The sequence below is a fragment of the Zonotrichia leucophrys genome, chromosome 4 (genome assembly GCF_028769735.1).
Source record: "Zonotrichia leucophrys gambelii isolate GWCS_2022_RI chromosome 4, RI_Zleu_2.0, whole genome shotgun sequence".
NCBI classification, from domain to species: domain Eukaryota; kingdom Metazoa; phylum Chordata; class Aves; order Passeriformes; family Passerellidae; genus Zonotrichia; species Zonotrichia leucophrys.
The window spans coordinates 64,872,835-64,895,205 of NC_088173.1; the positions used below are offsets into that span (position 1 = coordinate 64,872,835).

General features: G+C 42.6%; 1 protein-coding gene across 1 annotated transcript in view; it reads left to right on the top strand.

The window, feature by feature from the left end:
- Positions 1-341: 341 nt before the first annotated feature.
- Positions 342-22,371, top strand: part of FAM53A (family with sequence similarity 53 member A) — a 69,544-nt gene continuing 47,514 nt past the window's right edge. Inside the window, exons 1-2 of the mRNA XM_064711956.1 lie at positions 342-422; positions 20,641-20,885. Of these exons, the coding sequence (XP_064568026.1) occupies positions 20,808-20,885 (78 nt within the window). The 5' untranslated portion in view covers positions 342-422; positions 20,641-20,807. The remainder of the gene's footprint in view (positions 423-20,640; positions 20,886-22,371) is intronic.

Below are 22,371 nucleotides of genomic sequence, written 5' to 3' on the forward strand. Positions count from 1 at the left end.
GGTGCGCATCCCCCTTGCGGCTCTATCCGGGCACGCAATGACGTTATCACCCCCGCGCGCGAAGCGCGTCTTCCCCTCCGCGCGCCCCTCGCCCTTCCGCACGCGCGCTGCCCAGCGAATGACAGCGGTGCGGCGCCGCAAGGCCTCCTGGGGGCTGTAGTCCAGCGCGCGTCGCCCACCCCACCCGGCACCACAGCTGCACGTCCCTGCCGCGAACGGGGCAGCGCCCGCCCTCCGCCCCTTTGTGGGCGGGGCCAGACAGCGCCGTCGGCCAATGGCAGAGAGGGTCAAAGTTCAGCGGGCGGGCGGCGCGGCCAATGGGCGCGGGCGGGCGGTGGAGGGGGCGTGGCCGGCGGTGTTTTGTTCGGTTGCCATTGAGCAGCCCGGTCCATACGCACGGGGGAGGCGGCGGGGCCGCTCAGGTACCGGCAGCTGCCGTGGTGGGGGGAGAGCGGGGCGGGGGGGCAGCGAGCGCGGCCGGCAGGTAACAACAGTCGTGCGGGTAACAGCCGTGTGGGCAGCAGCCGGGCAGGTAATAACAGCCCTGCAGGCAGCAGCCCCGCTGTCGGCCCGCAGGCAGTGCGGGGCACAGGGGAGGCGGCCCGGCCATCCTCGCAGCCCTTGGCGGAGCACGGGAGGCCGAGCGCACCGCGCAGATCCGGGCGGGCGGGGCGGCGAGCGCGGCCCGGGGGACCCTGCGGGGCGGGGGTGTCACCCCGAGGCTGCGCTTCCCGCAGCGGCACCTCCCGCTGCCGCAGGGCTGCGGGCTGCTCATCGCGCCGCTTATCTCGGCACACAGGTAGAGCGGTGCGCGCATCGGATCGTGTGCTGTGCTGTCATTGTCCGCGCTCGGCCCGGGCCGCGCTCCCCCCGCACTGCCGGGGCCGCCGTGTTGGCCCGCCGGGAGCTGGAGCGGCCGCCCCGCCGGGAGCAGCGAGCCCGGAGCCCCCGGTGAAGTTCTCGGCGTTGCCGGCGCTGCTGGGCGCCATCCGGGCCGGCTGCGCGGCCCTGCCGTGTCCCCCGGGCCTGGCCCGGCCCGGCCGTGCGGGAAGGGAAGGGACGGTGCCCGGCCGCAGCCGGTTCGGACATTCCTTTGTGCCGCTGCCCTGGAAACGCATGTCTGCGTGCACGTACCCCGGCGATTTTGAGGCGATTCCCCCCTGTGTGCTCAAGGATAGAGTTACCTCTGTGGAGGTGCCTGTTTTTCCACAATAGCTGCCTTCCATAATGATTCCAGGGTGGAAACGGTGGCTATTTTCTTCCTTCCCCTCCCCACAGCAATAGGAAAGTTGATGTATAGTTTCTGGCCCCGAAGTTTTAAGGACCAGTTGGGCTCAATGGGAGAGTGAATGGGCTCTTTGTATTATCTCACCTTTTCTAAAGGCAGTAACATGGCTTTGTTGTGGTTATTTGGCTTATTAAATGTCTTCTGGCCTGCTGGAAGGCTGGACAGAAATGTGTGGTTGAAATTTGGGTGCTGTTTCAGGAGGTCGCTTTAGGTCCTATGAAACAGAGCAGGCGCCCGCTGTGGAGGCTTCTCAGGATTGGTGTTCTGAACTCCTGGGGGTGGGATGGACAAGTTCAGGCCTTTTCCCCTTTAGGGAAAGACATCCCCATGCCAGGATTCAGAAGATTTGGAGCAGCACCCCAGCTTTGGGGTTGCAGGATTGAGAGGGACTGGGTGATTCTGTCCCTGGCTTTCACCAAGTCCTCTGCCTGGGAATGGGTTGAGCCAGCTGGTCAAATCTATTTTCTGGTTTGCTGTGCCTATCTTAAAATTAGCTCCTGAGAACAGTTATCAGAGCCAATGCTGTTGTATTGCCTCACTGACTGATAGCAAATATTTTTGTCAGAAAAATTTGCCATTTTTGGCGAGAGCCAGTAAGTTTGTATCTCTTGTGGCAAGCTGAAATGGTTCTGGGTGTGTTTTAATTGTGAATGGTCTGCTTGCTTCTAGTGGGGCTTATGAAATGTGGAGCACAATGCTTGCTGAATAGCAAAAATTTTCCTGGTGAAGCATGTTACTTGGTCTGGTTTTATTGGTGGTGCAGTGTACTTGTTCAAGCCCGAAGAGCTTGTATCCTTACAGTTACTGAGCTTCCAAAAATGTCTGGAAGAATTGCTCTCAGACAAAAAACCCCATACATTTTAAGTAGCTCTACATAAACGGGTGGAACTCTGAACTAGAAAATGGGTTCACTACTCACTCACTTTGAATTTCCTCGCAATGCTGTTTATATGAACGTGTCTGCTATTTTTAATGAGTCCTATTTTTTTGCATCAGTAGCAAGGTGCTACTCTTCATCCTGTGGAAGTAAATGCTCCCTGTTGGACACAAACTCCAAATAGTGATCTGCAAGATCAGCCCCCTAATGATATGGTACTTTTTTGGGATGTTGCTGTGGTAATCTGGCAGTCCTCTAGTGGCCTTTACCTGCCAGTGCCTAACCCGTAGTTTATTGTCTGTCTTACTGGGGAATTAAAGTTGGTTAAATGATTGTAAAGGGTTATTTTAAGTTCAGGCTGTTTGAACTTCCCTACTTCCTTTCAAAAAGCTCTTTTTCTGCAGGGTGCTATGATTCAGAAGAATGAGGAGGCTGAAAGAAGAAATATTTATATTTGCAACCATTGTGTTAAGCTTTGGAAGTTTAGTAGAGGTGTAAAAGTATATTTGTGAAAATATGGTGGGCAGATAGACTGAAAGCCTGACTGTGCTGAGAAAACTGCAATTTATTGCATGGATTGCTTTATTTAAAACAAAACCTTGAAGGATTTATTCTTTCCTTTAGGAATTCCTTGAGAGTCTGGTAGCCATTACTGTGGCTCCCTTTTTTTAGTTCCTTCTTTTCCCTTCTCTGTGCTTTCTCCCCCTTCCTCTGTAGCCTCCCCCCAATCTACATTCCTTTGTGTTAGCAGTGATGATGGCAGTTCTAGTCACCTCCTGTGGTTTGATAGATTATTCCCTTTGGAATCATGGTGTACTTAAACCTTTCCAAACACAATTCTTTCCTTGCTCCTCCACTTTTTTGATGCTGGCTTTGAGTTTTGTTCTAAAAATTTGTCCTCTGTGGTCCTGCTTTGAGTTGTCTTAAAAACTAGTGAGAAGTCTCCTTAAGCCTTTAGTGGAAAATATTAGTATTTGTGTTATGATTTACATTTCTTTTTGTGTATGTTGATAGTCAAAATATAAACAGGAATTTTGTATTTTGGCAACAGGGAGCTTCTCTCTCCCCTGCAAGCTCACAAGTTCTGTGCTTTCTTTTCAGACAAAACTTTGCTTGCTTTAAACTGTAATTTTTATTTTTGTTAAATAAACTTCTTGGACTTTTTTATTACTACATTCTTGAGATCTGGTAGTTACCAGATGCTGCAGGTACTCTGTTTTTAACTGTGAGAGATTTCTGTCCATTGTGGGATTATCTCCAACTTTTACTTTAGATATTGTAATGTAACCTTATAGGGGGTGGAACTATTCCCAAAAACATGTGGAGGGCTTTTGAGCACTCCTGAAGGAGGGGTTCATCAGCACAGGGAAGCCCTGTTCATGAGTAGAATTCATGAAATCCATAGAAATGCAGGTTCAGTGTCTGATACTTTCTTGGTAGGTAAATTTTAATCTCCTGACTCTGCACACCTGTGAGGGAGCCCTTTACATGGACAATCTGCTTTTTGGTTGTCACAAAGTTTGTGTCCTTAAAGAGATCTTAGCACTGAAGAGCTGCAATCCTGCGAGGAATCTTAAACCACCACCTTCGCTTTGATTTCTCTTAATTATAAACACTGTTAGGGGAATCGAGGCAGTCATATTTCCAGAAAATGGTTTTCTTTAAGGCTTTTCTTCACTCAAGAGAAGGCCTGTAAAAAAGAAAGAGAGGGGTGTGGCATATTTTTACTCCTTTCCTGGCTGCTCTGCAGTTTTTTTGTGATGATCCAGCTGGATATTTTGGTACTGTTAAGTGTAGAGAAACCTGAAATCAAGGTAACTGTCAACTCTTAACATAGCCCTTTGTACATTTGGTGCTGTCTTGTCTTTTTTGGTTGTTTTGGGGAATAATATCATTAGCAAGCTGGCAAGAAGCTGCTCAGCTAACTGCTAATGCTTTGCAGTGGGTGTAAATAACTTCTGAAGGCCGTCTTGCTGCTAATTTTTAGGTTGAGGGGAGGAAGTAGGCAGGGTTGTTACTAAATACATTATCTGGGTTATGGCTCTCAGTTTACTGACAGCACTTTTTAAAGCAAGCAGTTGAATATTATGCTTTAAGGTAATAGGAAATGTTTCAATTAGGATATTTACTGAGTTAGAAAAACAAAGTTAATATAATTGGATTTCTTCTGTTTGAGCTTGAGTGTATTCTGGTAAAATGCAGCTATGTTTTGCAAGTTGGGTGTTAATGGTAAAATCAAGGGTTCTGATGAGCTGGTGTTCACATCATTGCTCTGAACCTGGTATGACAGCATTGTTTAGAGTTCCTGTGACAATTAAACTGCAGGAAGGCTCTGGCAGAGTTGTCAGGGATGTCCCCAGAGCTTGGGACACCCAGTGCCAGTGATGGCAGCTGCCCTTCAGCGTGTGGGTCTGTCTGTGCACAGAGCCAAGGCTGTGAAATCAAACTGCAGCTTTTTGTTTGGCCTGGAGCTTTCATTGCAAGTGTCATTAGCAAAACTGACTCAGTGTACCAAGACCTACACGTCATTGTATTTGAGCTGCAAGAAAGCTGTTCCTGCATTTGCTGAGCTTCAGAATTGGAGCACCCAGCTGGTACAGGAAATAGTTGAAGAAACAACTGCAGCATCACTGTCTGTACCTTTACTTTTGTGCTTTAGCCTGAGGTCTGTGGTGCTGGAAGACAGGATCTGAATTCAGTTTTCTTAAAGGAATGCCTGTTTCTCCTTAATACTCCCTTCATCCAGCCACCCTTGTCAACCAACTTGGTGTTTATTTAATTCACTCCAGTTTTCTTGAGTTATGAAAGATCACATTTTTAACTTGCCCAGTTCTGCATTAAAGTGAAGGTATTGAAAATTAAGAAAAATGTGTGCTGTCCTAATAAGACTTCATGTAACAGGGCTGTGGCTTTTCTTGTACTGTCACCTCCACTTTAGCCATTAATAGGAATAATAGAAACTTCTGTTGGTGTTATATTAACTTTAGGTCCCTAATTTGCATCTCAAATAACATTGTGAACAGCATTAATGCCTTCGAGGGGTTTGGGAGGTTTTTTAATTTGTAGGGTAAATGTGTTTTTTAACCTAATTGGGCAGTTCAGATTATTATTGCAGTGTGTTTAATTTTTGCTCTGCACAGCTTGTGTTGATGTCAGCGGCTCTAAATCATTCCTTCAGTGCTGTGCACGTCATGCTTCACCTTCTTAATTGTGGCTTTAGATTTTGTCTTGGTAAAGTATTCATCCATCTCATGCACGTACTACTAGATACCCTATGACGTTCTTTATTCTGCCCTCAAAAGTTTGTTCAGAATGAAAATTCTTCTTTTAAATATTCTTTTTCCTTTAACTCCCCATTGAAAAATGCACTTCTGTCTTCCTTCAAGGTTTCTGTTGATCTGGCCTCCTTTGGTTTTAGAGGGGTGAAAGTTTATTGTGTTTAAGGAGGGGGAAGAGTGACAAAAGCTGTTTGTCAAACCCTGTGGCATTATCAGCTGCCACTTGCCAAAAGTAGTACACAGAATATGGAAGAGGTTAAAGTTTGGAGCCTCAGGTGTTGTGCAGGTTATGAAACAGAGTTGTGGGAACACAGCTGGGACAGGATGATGGGTCTGGAGCTGGGGTTCTGCCTTCTGCAGCTCAGCATTTCTTAATCAATATGTAAATGGCCATTGAGGTTGCAGGTGGTTTTTGTACCATGTTATGTTTTTATAACGTAGCAAACTTCTGGTCTGTGGATTGTTTGAGGGTGTGTTTTATGGATTTTTTTAAGTGCTGGTCTCCATTAGATACCTGAGACCTATTTGTATGTTTGTGCAATGTCTTTAATGAACTGACAGTTAACATTACAATCCCGGTTTAAAAAAAAACCAGGGAGCCTCTTTGCCTAATTATCCCAGTGTGACAGTAGTGGCAAGTGATTCATTGCTATCAGTCAGAATGGAGGGTACTGGTGTGTGAGCATGCCTCCAGACTGCTGGTGCTAGAGTGGCATCTGATGCAGTACGTAGTGAATGAGAGGGGCGATGGAAACAGCATTCAAGAACTACTCACATGAATTGACTAAAGTACAGCATGTATTTCTTGTAGTGGGAAGGGGGAAAGGAACAAGTACCCAGCACTTCATGTTTCATTTCTTAAAAATGAAACATGAAATGAAACAACAGAGCTGAACCGTGATGCATTTGAGGCTGTGAGTAACTGGGAGGCTGAGCTGAAGTGCTGCTGCCCGTTGTCAGAGGCTCCCAAAGGTGCAGAGACAGCAGCAGGGGTGGTGCTGGCACTGGGATGTGAGCCCGCATGTTCCTGTGCCAGCCTGGTGCTTGGCCTGTTCCCTTCTCAGGATGCAGCAGGCTGCTTGAGCTTGGCTGCAAATGTGCCTGCTGACTTCATCCTTCTCTGCCATTAGCACCCCATCCTCATCAGATTTTTCTGCTTCAATATTTGGGTAAGAAATTGCTGAACTGTGGGGGGACAAGGTATACTGCTGCTGCTCTTCTGCTTTCGTGCTTCACAAGTCAGAAGAATGTCCTTTAATAAAGCAGGAAAGTACCTGGAACTATTACAGAGGATGAAAAAGGATAGTGCTTTGTTTTGTTTCATGCTTTTTAGGTGGCCTATTTATTCTCAAACTCTTAAGAGTTAATTCCTCTGTGCTTTAGTGACTTTGGATTTTGCAGTTTAAATGTGACCTCTGGCTGTAACTAATGCTCTTTGCTCCAACTCCCCATCTGTAAAATGCTGCATATCTTAGTTTTTGTTTTGGGGTGTTTGGCTGCTGTGTGCAGCGTTTTCCATCCTCAGGAAGTCCTAAGGCAGCCTGAGGCAGTGCAGTAAAAGGTGCTCACACATGTTTGTGTGACAGTGCCTTGCCACCACATCAGTGAGAGCCATTGCATCACCCTGCTGGGCTGTTGGAAGGCAAAGCACGCCTGCCTTTCTGAAGAAATGGGCTTCTGGCTTCTCTTGGTCACAAGAAAGGTGCAGCAGGATACTGCAATATTGCTGAAACTGGCATGCTGCCACAGGATGGGGTTGATTTCTGTGTGGAGAAAGTCACGCCTGCCCCACGCTTTCTTTGGTAATAATACAATAACCTGATTGTGCAAATCCTGAAGTTTTAATTTGAAAAATCAGAAAAGTAACTTTTAGTTCATTGAGACTCAAAAAACATTGTGGGAGCATAAGCAAAAACATTATAGGGGCTTGAAACTGAGCTTGTCATTAAAAAATGAAGTAGGGCTGTGAAAGGTGTAGGCTGGTAGTGAGTCTCCTGCCCCATACTGGTATTGGACATTTAATGTGATTGATAACAGAAGCCTGAGCAGCCCTTCTTTCTCTTAAGTCCAGTGCTTTGCTGTCCTCAGTATTAAAACTTGTTCTGAATATGAAACCAGACATCTTCCTTACTGCAGGTCAAACTTATTGCCTAATTCCCTGGACCTAAGGGACAGCTATTCCTTGCCCTGTAGTAAGTCATCTTTAAAAATATTTGAACTGTTATTTGCAGTATTCCTGTTTCCTTCTGTCTTGCCCTCCACCCTCGTGATACTTTTGTCCTAAATAAAACTAATGTATTTTACTGAATAGACCTTCCTGAGACATCATGATTTTTCAGCTCAAGTTAGTTCACATTGGGCTTCAAGTGTGGTGCTCAAAACCCAAGTTTGTGCTGCAGCTGAGACTTTCTGTGCTGAGTGGAGTGAAAAAATGGCTCCATGTGCCCTGGAGCTGGTATTCCTGTTTATGCATCCCCATACACTGGAGTTTTTTACACCAGCTTAACGCTCCTTTCAAGGTCAGCCTGCTGATCCCACCTAGCTCACAGCCTTCTTCTGAAGAACTTGCCTTCCTGTTTGTTCATTTAATCCTGCCTGAGAGTGCCTCTCAGAACTGACTTGTATCCTATTATTACTTGAAGAACAGTTTTCAAACTTGTCAGAGTTGTGCAGGGTTTTAAGGCTGCCTTGCAGTCCTTGCTGCTGTTCTCCCATGTAGAGCAGGCTCCTGTGCCAGCAGCACAGCAATGGAGCTGAGCTGGGTTCCTGCTCTGGGCGCTCCCACACACCGCAGGCAGCTGCTCTCTGGCTGTGGCTGTTGCCCAAGGATGCCTTTGCACAAGGCTGTGCAATGGGGGTGTGTGGGCTTGCAGGTTCCTCCCTGCCCCTGACCCTGCTGCACTGCTGTCCCAGTGAGCCAGGTGGGTGCTGCACACCTGCAGTGCTCACAGGAGCTTCCCAGAGGTTCTGCTTAAATGTGGGACAATTAAAGACTCATTGCATCAATTTTGACCTTTTCCTTAATGCAGACATAGAATGAAGACAGGCCTAACCTCAAACTGATGTCCAAACCCTCGTTTGTTTTAAGAAAGCCCCAACCATGTCCTGTTTCTGTCTGTATTTAAATATATTACGGCCTGAATCTAGTACCTTGCAAATAATTCCAGGTGTTGCAGAGTGACTGAAGTCATCTGTAGTTAGAGTTCTTTGAAGCTGTCCATTCTTGAGATGAAATTGCTCTTTCATTGCAAGCTGTGTGTCAAAGGATAAGCTCCACTATTTGGAAGAGCTTTTCTTTAAAGTATTTTTCTTGGATTGTATTTGTAAGTATTTCTTGATGTCTCTATAGGTGCAATTTTCTCTGTTTGAAATCTTAGTTCTCATATTATCTCCCCTGTCAGACTTGATGCACATAATAAATCTTGTGCTGCATAGAAATGGATTTTTCTGAGCCCTGTCTCTGTTGGAGTTGTTTGACACAGTTCTCTAAGTGCTGTTTGTTGGTTTTTCTCCAGCACCTCCTTCTCTAAACTTTCTTTACATCACTGCCATTCAAGAATTGCTCTTATCATTGCCTTATTTATAGTCCCTGCATGTATAGCAGCTTATTCTCATCACACATGTATTTGAGTGTAGTTAGAGTTTTATTGTGCCTGGCTACAGGCTGGAATAATGAGTCTTCCACTCATCCTTTCCACTGGATGCTCTAAGGAGATGGACAGATGGACACTTTGAAACCATGCTGCAGTGTTAAATTGAGCAGGGGTTTAGGAAGTCTGATAGTCCTTTGTTAAGGATATTGAATGTTTGTTAGATGGGATTACCTCAGTGACCACTCTGAGCCTACCAAGTCTTACCAGAGCAGTAACCAGGCAGCATCAGCTGGTGTTGGGAAGTTAAAGGCAATGTGCATGGTGAAATTTGTGCAGAGGGTACTTTAGGTTAATAGTTGTTTGTAAGTGTTAGACCTTAAACAGGATTATGGGGAAGCTGTGTTCAGAAAAACTCTTTTTCAGGTGTGTTCATGGCTGTGGCAGGTTTTTCTGTATAAAGTGTGATACTCCCACTTTACTAACATAGCTGGCTGCAAAATTCCATGTGTTCTTGAGATTTAACTTTATAGTCCTGTTAAATATACAGTTTTAAACTTTGGAACTAGGCTGGGGGGACTTTCCCTATTTTTCTCACTGGAGCACAAGCTGATCAAATAATACCAAACCTGTTTCTGAGTTCTGACCTGGCTGTTGAGCTGAGCCAAACTGCCATGAAATGAATGAATGCCTGTTGCACCTGCAGAAAAGGCTGCAGCTGTCAGAGCCGTGTTTATCACTTCAGTTCTTCTTGAGCCCAGGTGCTCAGCCGGTGACTTCCCCTAACACAGTTGTTTGTTTCAGATCTTCAGCAGAAAAGATGTCACTGCTTTGTGCAGATGATAGTGTGCTTAACCTTTGCATGTGTGGAGATACCAGGAACCCAGGTGTCATTTCAGAGGTTTATTTTAAAGGAAGCTTAGATGGGTACCCTTTTTGCCAGCTTTGAAAGATCATTTGAAAGAAAGACCACATCTCTCTTACTGTTGACTCCATCAGCTAAGTCTTTACTGTTTTGTGCTTCAGCTTGGCTACCAGAGTCGATGTGGTCAGAATGCTGTCACCTGTAAAGGTACCTGCCCAAGTGGGGGTTCCATTTCTCCTCCAGCCCTCTTGGTCCTGTCCTGCTTTGCTCAGTTGCTGTCTGTGGATGTTGAGTGCTGGACTTGGCAGGTGACCTAACTTCTGCCCTTCAAAGCTGCTACATTTGTGTCCCACTCAGGAAAGATTAAAAGTGAAGGCCTTCCTCAACTCTCATTTTTCTGCTGGCATTTTTGTGCTCAAATGAAATAGCTATTTTGGTTTATACTGACCGAAGTGTGGTCTATAGTATTTGTGTACTAATTGGCACTTTGTGCCTGTTTGCTTCCTGTACCAGGGACGTGGTTTTACATTTAGGCTTTGTAGCCCATCCTCTGTGAGTGAACTTTGTAATTTGGAGTTTTGGTGACTTCTGTGAACCTCCTTTGACAAGTAATTTTTTCCATTGGATTTGCTGCTAGAAGTAATGAGCTATTCATTGAACATCAGGTAGTGTTGAGGTAGCACACAGAAAATACTGAGCTGTTCCATCAAGCAAAGGTGTTTAAAGAAAAAACAATCATAATAATGTAGCTAAAATAGTTCACTTTCTTTTCCTTCTCTGACATGGTGTAACTTTGTCTCATGAAATTTCACTAGTTGATGTAATTGTTACAAATGCTTTTTCTAAATACCTACTGCAGTGTGTAGCCCTTGGTTTGTGTCTTGACCTCTACTGTAGCATTTCCTGGGTCCTGCTGTTCAGAGTGCTGCTCAAGGCTGACTGCATTGAGACAAAGTAGTTATCTGCTTTTCAAATATTCTAGTGAGCTAGTAAGAGTTGCACAGCTCAACTGAACTAATTTTTACTGAGGTACCTTTAATAGGTCTGGCAAGAGGGATGTCCCTGGTGACCCTTGAAGTAATGTCTGAATTGAATGCTGAAAGCACACACAGTATTGATGTGTACTCCCTTTGTGTTCATATTTCATTCCATTATTTTAATGAGCTTTAATTTGTGGTCTGCTCATACTTGGGTCATTTGTGGACTGAGAGGTCACATGTAGAGCATATTGCATGTAGTGCAGATCCCTTCAGAGACTTCCCCATTCAGAAGCTTGTGGTATGTGCAAAACACAAGTTGGAAACCAGCTACTAAGTTGATAGGACTTATAGTTTAGCAAAGGAACAAGAAATTCTTTAAACTACCACGCAGTTTGTCTCTTTGTAGTGTGATACCAATACCTCTTTATTTAAAAGAAAATTTTTGCTATTTGAAAGCTGTGTGGTACTTGGGTTCTATTTTCTGAATTCTAATGGACCTGGTGAGTAGATGGGTGTTGTAGAGCTTGGATCTTTGTGTGCCACCTCTTGAGGTGGTATCTCCTGCCACATGACCTGGGGTTTCTTCAGTGACAGATTGCAGATGGTGAGCCCTGATAAGAGAGCAAATTTGGGCCATGAGGTAGAACTTGGTTGTCAGCTGCACACCATATTTCATATCTGTTCAATGCATTTCCCTGCTCTTTCCACACAGATAATGTAGCAGCAAGCTTTAATTATTTGTATGCAAGCCTCCATAGACTTTACTGTTGTGCAAACCCTTCCTGTAATTTGCTTTCTTTAGGCTTTTATATGAAAATATGTAAACAGCGAACTGCTAAAATAAGGGTACACACATCCATATGCTCATTCAGTATAGTTGCACAGTGATCTTCTGGAGAGTTCCAATTTTGAGACAAAGACACGCTTTTCTTAAGCTGCTAAATTGGGCACGATCCTTTGTCATGAGAAGGAAATATTACTTATAGTATGAAAAATAAGTACAGTGAGGCTTGGAGAAATGTGCTTCACGTTGCTGTAAGCATTGAGATGTATGGATATTTACAGAATACTGCTCAGAACTTGAGTTCTAAATTTAGTGCTATCTGCAGTTCACCAGCTGTACTACTTACTGAAGAATATTTGGACTACCATAGGTTCTTCATTTTGAAATTCCATAGTTGTATGCTAGCTAATGAAGGGAGACTTCCCTGTGTGCAGATTATATAGCTCATTAGATCCCTGAAATGCCATGAAGTAGCATCTTAACGTAAGTGTTTTTCACCTGGCCTGAGGCCTCCAGCAAGAACATTTCACGCTTGGGATCATAAAAACAAACTTACTAGTTGGGCTTTTTATTTTAAACAAGCCAACCAGATGTCTGAAACTCCTCAGAATGAACCTGAAGGCAAACAGGAGGAGGTTTATTAGCTGTGTGTGTTTTGGGAGCAGGATGTATGGAAGAGATTTGTGTAATCCCTCAGCTCCAAACCCATAGGCTTTGGTAATAGAGCTGTACTTCAGTGCTGTTGTTATTCCATATTGTCACAGGGAAGCAGGGTGTGTGTGGGGTAAGCATTGTCACTGCCATACAAGTGAAGGGTCAGTGCTTTGTTTTATTCAGCCCTGGGTATCTTTGAAGTATGCATATGTGTCTGTTTTACTTCTCAGTTTTAAGGGCAAACACTAAGCAAAAGTAGGTGATACTACTCATTATTTTTTTTTTCCTCTCTGGCTTTCTAACTGGTGAAGTGAAGCAACTGTCTTGCTTCACTTGTCTTGGTAGTAGGGCCAGTTGATCTATTTTTTCATTCTTGAAGCCTTAGAAAAAAAATCTTACGGGTCTTGTACAGTCTGGATCACTTGCTTTAGTGAATGTCTGGTAGATTTCTCCAAACACTAATATTATCAGTATAAATTACTCTTTGAGTCTGAATTTTGTATCTTATTGGAGGCTTAATATATGAAGTAAATACTTCCATTGGTTTTAAACAGCATATTTGTAGAAGCAGGATGTGGAGGTGAAAGTAATTTGTGTAGGACTTGAGCTTTTAGTAGTATTCACTGAACATTACAGTAAAAAGGTGGAGATTGCCCACTAGGTTCTGTTCTGAATTGCTTAAACAGGCAGCTCTTGGTTTGAGTAGTGCAGTCTTGAAATAATGACTGTTGGCTTTTGCGGTAATTATGAACTAAATGAGCTAAGGGCTTGGTGCTCATGTGTTCAAGCCCCAGTAGATCAGATTCTGTTCCTCAACATTGCATTGTAGCCTTGGGCTTTCTGCAGTAGGGGAGAGGAGAGAGTCCAAATCTCACATTGCAGGGAGGTGACTGGTCATGGGCCACAGCTGATGGCTCATTCAGATGGAACTCCAAACAGAGTAGATGTAAATACTCTTCAGCAAAACTAATGAAATCCTTGCCTTGTCATTGTGGTGGATTATTTTAGGAAAGAGCGTAAGTAACATAAGCATCTTGGAACAGCATCTTTGTACAGCATCAGGCACAAGACACAGCTCATCTGTTGTCCTGTCTGACAAAGATACTTTAAAAGATGCAGGATGACTTGACTGTGATAGGAGTATTTGGTCTTCATCAGGTCTGAAAGATAGGTTTAAACCTGAGAGACTGACTTCTTACTGATTTGAGTTTGCAGTGAGAAATGCTTTCACCTCTGGCTGAGTTGAGTTCTTAGGCCTAGTTTTCTGTAGTGATATATTCCCTGCTTTAATTAGGTATGACCTGGAAAAAGTCTCTTGAGCTTCCTTCACCACTTCTGTTGCTTTGAGAAGTGTACTTTTAAAACTGTGACAAAGGTTTAACTTTGCCCATCTCCACTCTTTTTTTTCCTTTCTGGAAGGTGACTCTCATCTTGCTTTAAAGCCAAACCCAAACTACTGACAGTAACTTGAGAAGTAAAAGGGGTGTATTTATTACAGACAACAGTTCATCATGTAAAATATTTTGGTTCTAATTCAAAATGTAATAAATTATTTTAGGTCTTTGTTTTGTACGTGTTTCTCAGCCAAGCTGGGTGAATTGTACAGCTAAGGATGGCAAACCAGACCATCAAAGGTAATACCAAAGTAAGGTAATGCCTTTAACTTCTTTCCAGCATATCACCTGTCTTTTTGAAGTAAAGTGGAATCCAGAGACTGTGGGTGATGGTTGAGGCTTCCCTTCCTTCTCATTGGAGCTCTTGGATCTGAAGTGTGGGAGATGGAGTAGAAGTGAGTGTGTAGGATGCAGCTTTATTTTAGTAGCAGTTTATATTTTGTCTCAACTGCCTCAGTGTCCAGTTGGTCTTAGTGATGCTTTAAAAACAATGAAATTCTGGGCTCAGCAGTGATTTTTCTGCATTTGAGGTAAGTGGACCCTAATATTTAGTCTCATCTGTCTCTGGAGGCATTAACAGCCCAAACCCTAATTTTAACCTCAGAGTGTTGGTCTGTAGTCCTGCCTTGCACATTAATGGTGTACATTCTTCAGCAGACAGTTTTGAGCTCTTGATATTCCTTGTGTTTCTAGAGCCTGTGGAATATCTGAAATTTGTCTCCAGTGGCCGTAAGTTGATGTAAAGGATGTCTTCTATCCTATTTTTCTTGTCCCTTCTTGGTGTTCTGTGCTGGAGTTGTGTCAACCTGAATCCAGGCTTGAACACTTCAATATTGTGAAGTTTCCTTCTAGTAAAAACTGGTTTATTAAAGTACTGCATGGAGAAAGAGAAGAGGTTCTGTAACTCATGAAATCTGTCTTCAGTCCTTTTAGAGAAACTCTAAATTGCAAACTGGTTCTTTGGTTTGTTTGTTCAGAGTTCTAGAATGTGTAGAGTGGGGTGTTAAGGCTTTATTTTGTCATATCTGGGCCCTTCAGGGAGAAGAACTACAATTTAAACAGAATTTTTTAGAGACTGTGAAACAGTTTCTACAGAACACAAACTAGGACGATAAACTCCCTTCTCTTTGTCCCTTTTGATCAGAAACTCTTATTTTAATGCACTGTTAAAAACCTCTTTGTAAAGAACCTCAGAAAATAAAGGGGTGCTAGTTCATGGCATTGAGAGGATTCCTGAAGTATAATAGGTTGGAAATGGAGGTGTCTCCTTTTAGTACCAATCCCCCAAAATGTTGATTGATAACTTTATAGCTGTAGGAAGCTTTCTAATTAAAACTGTGGTTTTTTTTTTTTTTTTTTTTACTTGATGTGGAATTTTGGAAGGTTTGCGGAATAACCACACTGCAGATTAATGCTGGAAAGGATAGAATCCAAATAATTCTCTTTTAAGTGCCTGCTCTCAGCAACTTTTCTGGGCTAAAAGTTATTAATAATAGACTTTTGTAAGGAATGCTTAGCCTCTCTATGAACTTCTTAGCACTGTAGTAAATATGTATTTCTAAAAATAGAATATTCTCTTCCCCTTTGGAAGTTGGAATTTTGCATTGCAGGAAACTTAGACATTTTGTAGCTTTTTGTCAGATGGCATAAAGTATTAGCTTAGCAGTTTCTGAAAAGCTGGTCTTCCAGCTTAGTGTTGCTTCCAGCATAAGTGGGATGGGACAGATGATGCTCTGTTAAAACTTGATCAGTTTTATCTGGTGTTTCAGTTCTGAAGTGTTTCTAGGATGCCGCAGAAAGTGCCAGGAGGCAAAAAATCACATCCCCTTTCATCTAGAGTCTAGTAGCAAGATCACCTAGATCTGGAGTTAGTAGTGCTGCAGTGATTAGCTCCTTTGGCTTGCTGAAGCAGAGATAATATTGTAAAGGACCTGCTTATCCGAGTTGGAATTTTGACTCCAGCTAATCCTTTTCTTCTGCTGGGAGCAAGCTAAGTGCATGTATGGGATTGTTGGTAATAAAGGTTCCATGCAGCACTCAGCACAAAGAGTGGGAAATAATGTGAAGTCCCAGAGGGAGCAGCCCTGTGTTCTCACAGGTCATTTTAATGCCATGGGCAGAAAAAGAATGGAACAGTGATCACCAAGAAACACCTACATTTGTGTTATGGGGAAATCATCTAAAAATCTTGTGATCGCTTCTTCTTTATCCAAGATAGAACTTCCAGATACAGAGAAGAAATTGTTAGAAGTGTTTCAAACAAATGTAAATTTTCCCATTGAGATGAGCTGTTGCTGGAACATTTTGTCCTGCAGGATGCAGAGGAGGAGGAGGAGTGGGTTGGAAATGAGTCTGGCTGCCTTACTTTCTTAGAGCCAAGGGGAGATTTTTTTTTTGTGTTGGCTTTGTGTTCTTCATCAGGACTCTTCATCTCTTTGAAAGTAGCTTGTCAAACTGAATGAGCTTCTGACATGCTTTAATTGACTGGGAGGTTGGATAATCTGTATTTTTAGTAGTCTTCCCCAAAAAAGACACTAGTGATGTCACTGAGAAGATACAGAATTTGTGACATGAGCACTTCTGTTCTATCTCCACTGTTAATTTTGGCAGAGATTTTACAAGTTATTACGACTTTAAAGAAATAAACCCTCTCTCCTTTAGTAGTACTATAGAGATATAATAATGAATCTTCACCTTTCTCAGCCTTCAGAATGAATAGAAGAGAACTTAAAATCAGAGACAGTGGTGATACTGCTTCCATCACATCTCATTCTCCAGCGTTGAGGAATGTTAGTTTTGGCTTACATTTGGAGTTTGATTTTTATATTCCATTTATTCCTTTTGATTAGTCTGCCTTTCAACAGCAACAAAAAACTCTTCCCTTCCTCCCCAGCTTCAAGGAGATTGTAGGAAGATTAAGGCTCTGCCAGGATAGAGACTGAGTAACATCTTTTGTTGTGTGTGTTTATCTTGGAGGTCTCAGCTTGCTCACTATCCTACCTAATGAGGCTCCACAAAGGATGGAGTGCTCAGGGAAAGATGGCCACAGTTCTGTAGGACTCCATCCAGATTGGAGCTCTGAGGCCTATTGTTGCCAGCTCAAGGCTTGGAGGATGTTCCTGTTTGAGCTGGCAGCCGTGTGTCACCTGTGGGCTGTGCTTCCAGGCTCTCTGGATTGTGCCAACATCTCTGCCGTGAGGCAGCTGAGAACATGTAAACCCAGCAGCATCCTCATTGCCCGAACAGGGATGGCCAAGTGGTTCGTGTTACTGAGAATCCAATTAGTGCGAGGTGCTGAGCAGTTTGAGAGGGATTCAGCCTGATAAGTATAAAGAGTATGATAAGGAGAGAGTGAAAAATAAAGTTGGCTGCCTCTAAGCAGCTCTAGAAAAATAGCATGGTGGAAAAAGTGCATAAAGTAAACATCTTGCTCTACTCACTCTGTGGATCCATTAAACACATACCATAGCAGAGAGTCTTGAAATAAATAAACTAAACCCTCAAAAATAGGAAAATTAAGTGAGGAACTTCCCTCTAGGAGGTACTGAGGGACAAAAAGCTTATAAATACATTAAAACAAAGATTTAAAATGACCACAGATAAGTCATTCTGATGAATCTCTTGTCTCCTGGCAGCCAATATTAATTAGCAAAGATGAGGGAAACCATTCCTTGTAGAGAATACATAGCTCAACCAGAGTGAGCCAGGAGTTTGGTCACTGAGTGAAGGTGCTGAGGCTGCAGGGAGGATTTCAGACCCCTTTGAGCTGGAAAGTTTGACCAGTCAAAGGAGTACAAATTGGGAAAGGAAGATGGGAGCCAAACACGTTCAAACCACGCTTCAGGAGGAGGTATCTAATTTCTAATTAAAGAAGAATCTGTGTGCCTCAGTGTAGGAAATGCTGATGTCAACTGGCTTTGTTTTGTGGGGCATTTCTTTTCTTTCTGACACTGTGATTGGGCAGGTACTTGGACAGGCAGTGTCAGCATCCCACAGTGCTCCCGCACAAACGTTTGTGTCCAGTTCATGGCAAACCACGCTGGAGAGCTGATCCAGCTGGAAAACATTTCCCAGTAACAAAAGGAAGTGTTTTGGTTTCATCCAGCTATAAAAATTCCTTGATCTAGTTCTCTGTGATGAGCAGAAACACTTGTGCTGGCGCTCTGCTGTGGGCCACAAATAGCCAGGGAAGAGAATGTGTTGGCAGTTGTGATGGCAGCTGAGGCACATCCAACTGCAACCTAGAATGGCTTTCAGTGGTAGGAGTGTGATGGTGACATTTTGACCACTTGAAACATTTGTTATGTCACACTTAACAAGGAGTGCCCAGTAAGAACAGATTTCTGGTGTGAAACAGTTTATACCAATGTGCTGCTCAAGCACGTTTAAGAAGGGTGAGAAGGGAATTCACTTGTGAAGTGTGCTTCTGATGTGAACTACAAGCCCTGCTGTCAGAGTTGTGCTTCATATTGAGAAATGGAATTTACTTGTGATGGGGAGCAGGAGAAAGTGGGAGCAGATAGATGAAAGCTTTTCAGGCTATTAGCACCTTTTTGTCCCTGCCCCATGCTTAAAAATAAAACTTTGTCAGTGGAGCATGTCTCCATTTGAAAAATTTTTGTGTGAGCTGCTAAACTGAAACCTTTTTGGGGGGGGTTTCCACATTGCCTGTGTTTCAGAGCTGATTGGGTCCCATGGTGTCAGAAAGGGCCTGAATGGTTGCAGTGCCCAAATATTAATTTCAGTGGCTGATAGGATTTATGAATGTGGCTAATACCGTTCAGCATGATTCTGAAAGTGCTGTACTTCTGTGATTTCGTTTGCTTTCCCTTTATCCTTGGATTCAATTGGTTCATTAACTAAAGTCTAATGTCATTCTGTCTAGTCTCTCCTTATTTTAGCTTGTATTAAACTGACTGAAAATTGCACTGAAACATTTAAAGATGTGAAGTACTAAGCAAAATATGATTAACTGATTACAGATTAGTTTTTCTCCCATCTTTAGTAGCTTTACTGGATTTTGATTTTTTTGCTTGAGGGAAATAAAAACCCACAAATTCTATGGCCCTTCTTAATAGAAGTAACTAAACATGTGCTGAACTTCTCAGCTGGTTCTTAATAGTAGCCTCTCACTAATGGAGACATTGATCCTGAACATGGATCTGGAAGTCTTTGCACCAGTTATGAAGCTCTTCAGTATGTTTTCAACCTGTAAAGGAACAACATCTGACCTCCAGGCAGCTTTTCTTGTGACTTGTGTTCTGGATTTCCAGATTTACTTTAAACTCCACCAGGTTTAAAAGGGGCACAGCAATGTTTGATTGTGCTGCTCTAGATACTGCTGTGTTCACATGCTTGCCCTCAAACTTGGCTTCAGTATTTCATGAGCCACACTTTGCATTGACTGCTCACATTGAACAGTGTAAGTGCCACCTTTACCAGTGAGTGTGTGAGCTTGAGGGTTTTAAGATATTTTACCTGTAATTTCAGAACAAGATGTAAATATTTCATGTTGTGTGCCTTTCTGAAAGATAGGGCACATGAAGTAAAAACAGACCAGCTGAATTTCAAGCTATCTGGGTAGCATTTGTGGTTGAAGAGCATTTCTAAGCATTCTATCTTACAGAAAAAAAAAAAAGATGTAGATAGATATAGTAACAAGGCCAAAAGTTGGGCAGAAGTTACATTTATGGGATAACTTTTAGGCTGAGGGAGGCTGGTGTGTAGCAGACTGCTGTGAAGGTGAAACAGTGCATGGTTAGCATATAAAAGCATATTTGAGGATGTACTTAAAGGCAACAGGTTTAAAAGATAGTCTAGCATCACCATTACTAATGTTAATATCCTAGATTTAAGTTGGTTTAACTTGACTCACAGCCTCAAGTTGCTTTTTTTGCTTGCTACTACTGGTTATTTAAACAGCTAATTAGTAGTGTAGAAGAGGCAATATTTTGTGGAAATGTTATTTGAAAATAATTTATTGCCTTTTTTTAAACTGTAGATATTAAAACTAGGAAATGTAAGTAAACTTACAGTCCTGGTAGCATCAATGTTCCTTCCCAAAGCCTCATGCTTAAATTTGGAAATACCTCTATGAAGATCTCGTCCCACTTCATATCCCATAAGTGGTCCCTGAACATGCTTGGCCAGCTTAAATCATCAAGAATGGTTAATGCAGGCTACTAGAGAGAGGAAATATGTAGAGGGTATTTAAGATAAAAAGAGAGAGCTGATGAACCCAGTGCTTTTGATTGAGATGACTGCTCAGAGAATAAAGATATCAAAGCTGTTGTCTGCGATACTTTTGTGTGTTATGGGAATCTGTCCTGGTTACCAGATCTGGTGTTTGCTGACAGGTAACAAAATGAACCTTTAAAGAAAAAGCTGAGAAAAACACAGGGCAAGATATTAAAAGTAGCTGAGGGTTTGGGATGTGTGTATGGTGTTTGTTACCCACTGCTTCACTTTTCTTTTTAAGAGGGGATTAGTGGTGAAAGAATACAGTAGAATGCTTTAACATGCCAAATAGTGTTAAACATGCAGAACGGTTGGGTGGGTAAGTGCGTGCCTGTGTCATGTGCTGTTCCAATATACCTGGCTTAGGCTTCGGTAGTTTGCATGAGGGAAAGCTTTCCCTCTGCCTTGGATTAAACTCCTAGGTAGAAGCAGGAAACAGCCAAACAGTATACTCTGATCTGCATCATTAATGACTCTCATCTCATTTCTGAAATTTTAATCAGTGAAATCTCAAATAGGAGTATTTTCATGAGTAGAGATGTGTAATCTGCAATGCCAGGCCATCAGCACTGGTCACAAAGTGATATATTTGCATGAGGGAACAGTCCAAATAAGAGTTGTGTTATTACAATACTAAATATATATGCCAGAATTTTTCTGACCTTTTCCTTTTTTTCTAATCTAATTTTACAGGAAAGCAGACATGATACACTGACAGCATTTGGAAATAAACTTTGGCAGTAAGATGGAAGCATAAATCTCAAGATTCTAGACCAAAACAGAAATGGCTCATGAGTATTGAAAGAAGAGACTGAAGAGCCTCCAACACTTGAGTGAGCAGTGGAAAAGGAACAACTACCATGGTAACACTAATAACAGAAAAGCTGCAGAACCAGAGCTTGGATGATCTGACCTGTAAAACATACAATATTAATCTGGTAAGGATCTACCAAAACAACATGAAATAAATGTGAAATGCTGAGTAACTCACAACTGCATAACCTATTCAACAATGCAGATCAGCCAGAATTCATCTATTTGAGTTAGAACTGGTTTGCAAGGTTGGGTGAGAGTTGTAATAGGAAGGAAAAGTGGATCTTTAGTGTTTAGTCCATTTTTGAAGTGCTGCTTTTTTAGTTTACGATCTTTTTAACCTTGCTACTTCATTTTAAATAGTAAAAGCCATTTCTCTTCATGAAATAGTGTTCTCATCTAATGACTGAAAAGGATTATCCAAGCTTCTCAGGATTCCTTTTTTGCTAGCAAAATGAAAACTTCAACCCATAGAAATGTGTGTAAACCCATAAAAATGTGTGCTTCACTCCATACTGACCAGGTATGATAGCTTTATATCTGACAAGAGTATTTACTTATAACAATCCTTGACTGCCATGTAGGTAGCTATCACCACTGGGCAGAAGGAAAACAGATCATCAAGTAAATACAGTTAAACCAAAAGTCAGGTTGCTACCAGAATGTTGTTCCTGGTAGAGTGGATCCTGGCTTTTTCAGTGTCTCAGATGCCTGGTGCACTGAAAAACTTTGTAGTTTATAGTGTTATTCTTGCTGGTTTAATCTCTGGTTGCATTGTGTGACTCAGACATGCAATTTAGGCATGAAGGAATCTATTCTCTTCATATCTCCCTTGTGAATGAAATAGCTACTCCAGAGTGAGTAATGCAGAAAAGTCTTGTCAGTTCTAGGTGCCTACCTGAGAACCCTGAAACCATGTTCTGTATGGAATGTACTAATTTTGTTTTACTGACTTTGGTTACAGTGGCACCCTTCTGTAAGTCAAACTTCAATGTTCCAGCGGGACACAAGAGAACTTAACTAAATGTCAAGGTGTTGCTCAACTCAAGTCTTGATACTTTTTAAAATAGTCAAATATTGGACCTGAAGTATGTCAGTTACTTTTAGATTTTGTGTTGTAACTTGTTTAAACAACTGAACTGCTTCCTTATTGATTTCAAGAGCCCAAAGCAGGTGGAGTATACCTTGCATGTGGTGGAATTTGTGCACAAGCACCTGCTGTTCTCATCTATGCAGTTCCTTGTCCAGTAAGGATATGTAACAGTAGACATTAATCAAGCAGCTTTATTTTCAAAACTGTAGCAGGTCCATTTAGAGTTCTTCCAGTAATTTATTTTACTTTAATTTCACCTTCCCCTTAAATATGTGCTATTCTTGAAAGGCAGATTGAAGGTGTTGAAGTTATGTTCACTCTCAGAAGTGCATGCTTAGCTCGCATTTATTTTGTCTGGTTTGATGAAGCATTTGGGCCATGCGGTTTGTAGGAGAATCTGCTGTGTCTGTGAACTGGCAAAGTCATCATTTGTAACTAAACTCTGGGGCCTGATTGTGAGCCAATAATGACTTAGAGCCAGTAGCAGTGTTTAGTGACAAACATGGTGCAGCACCTTG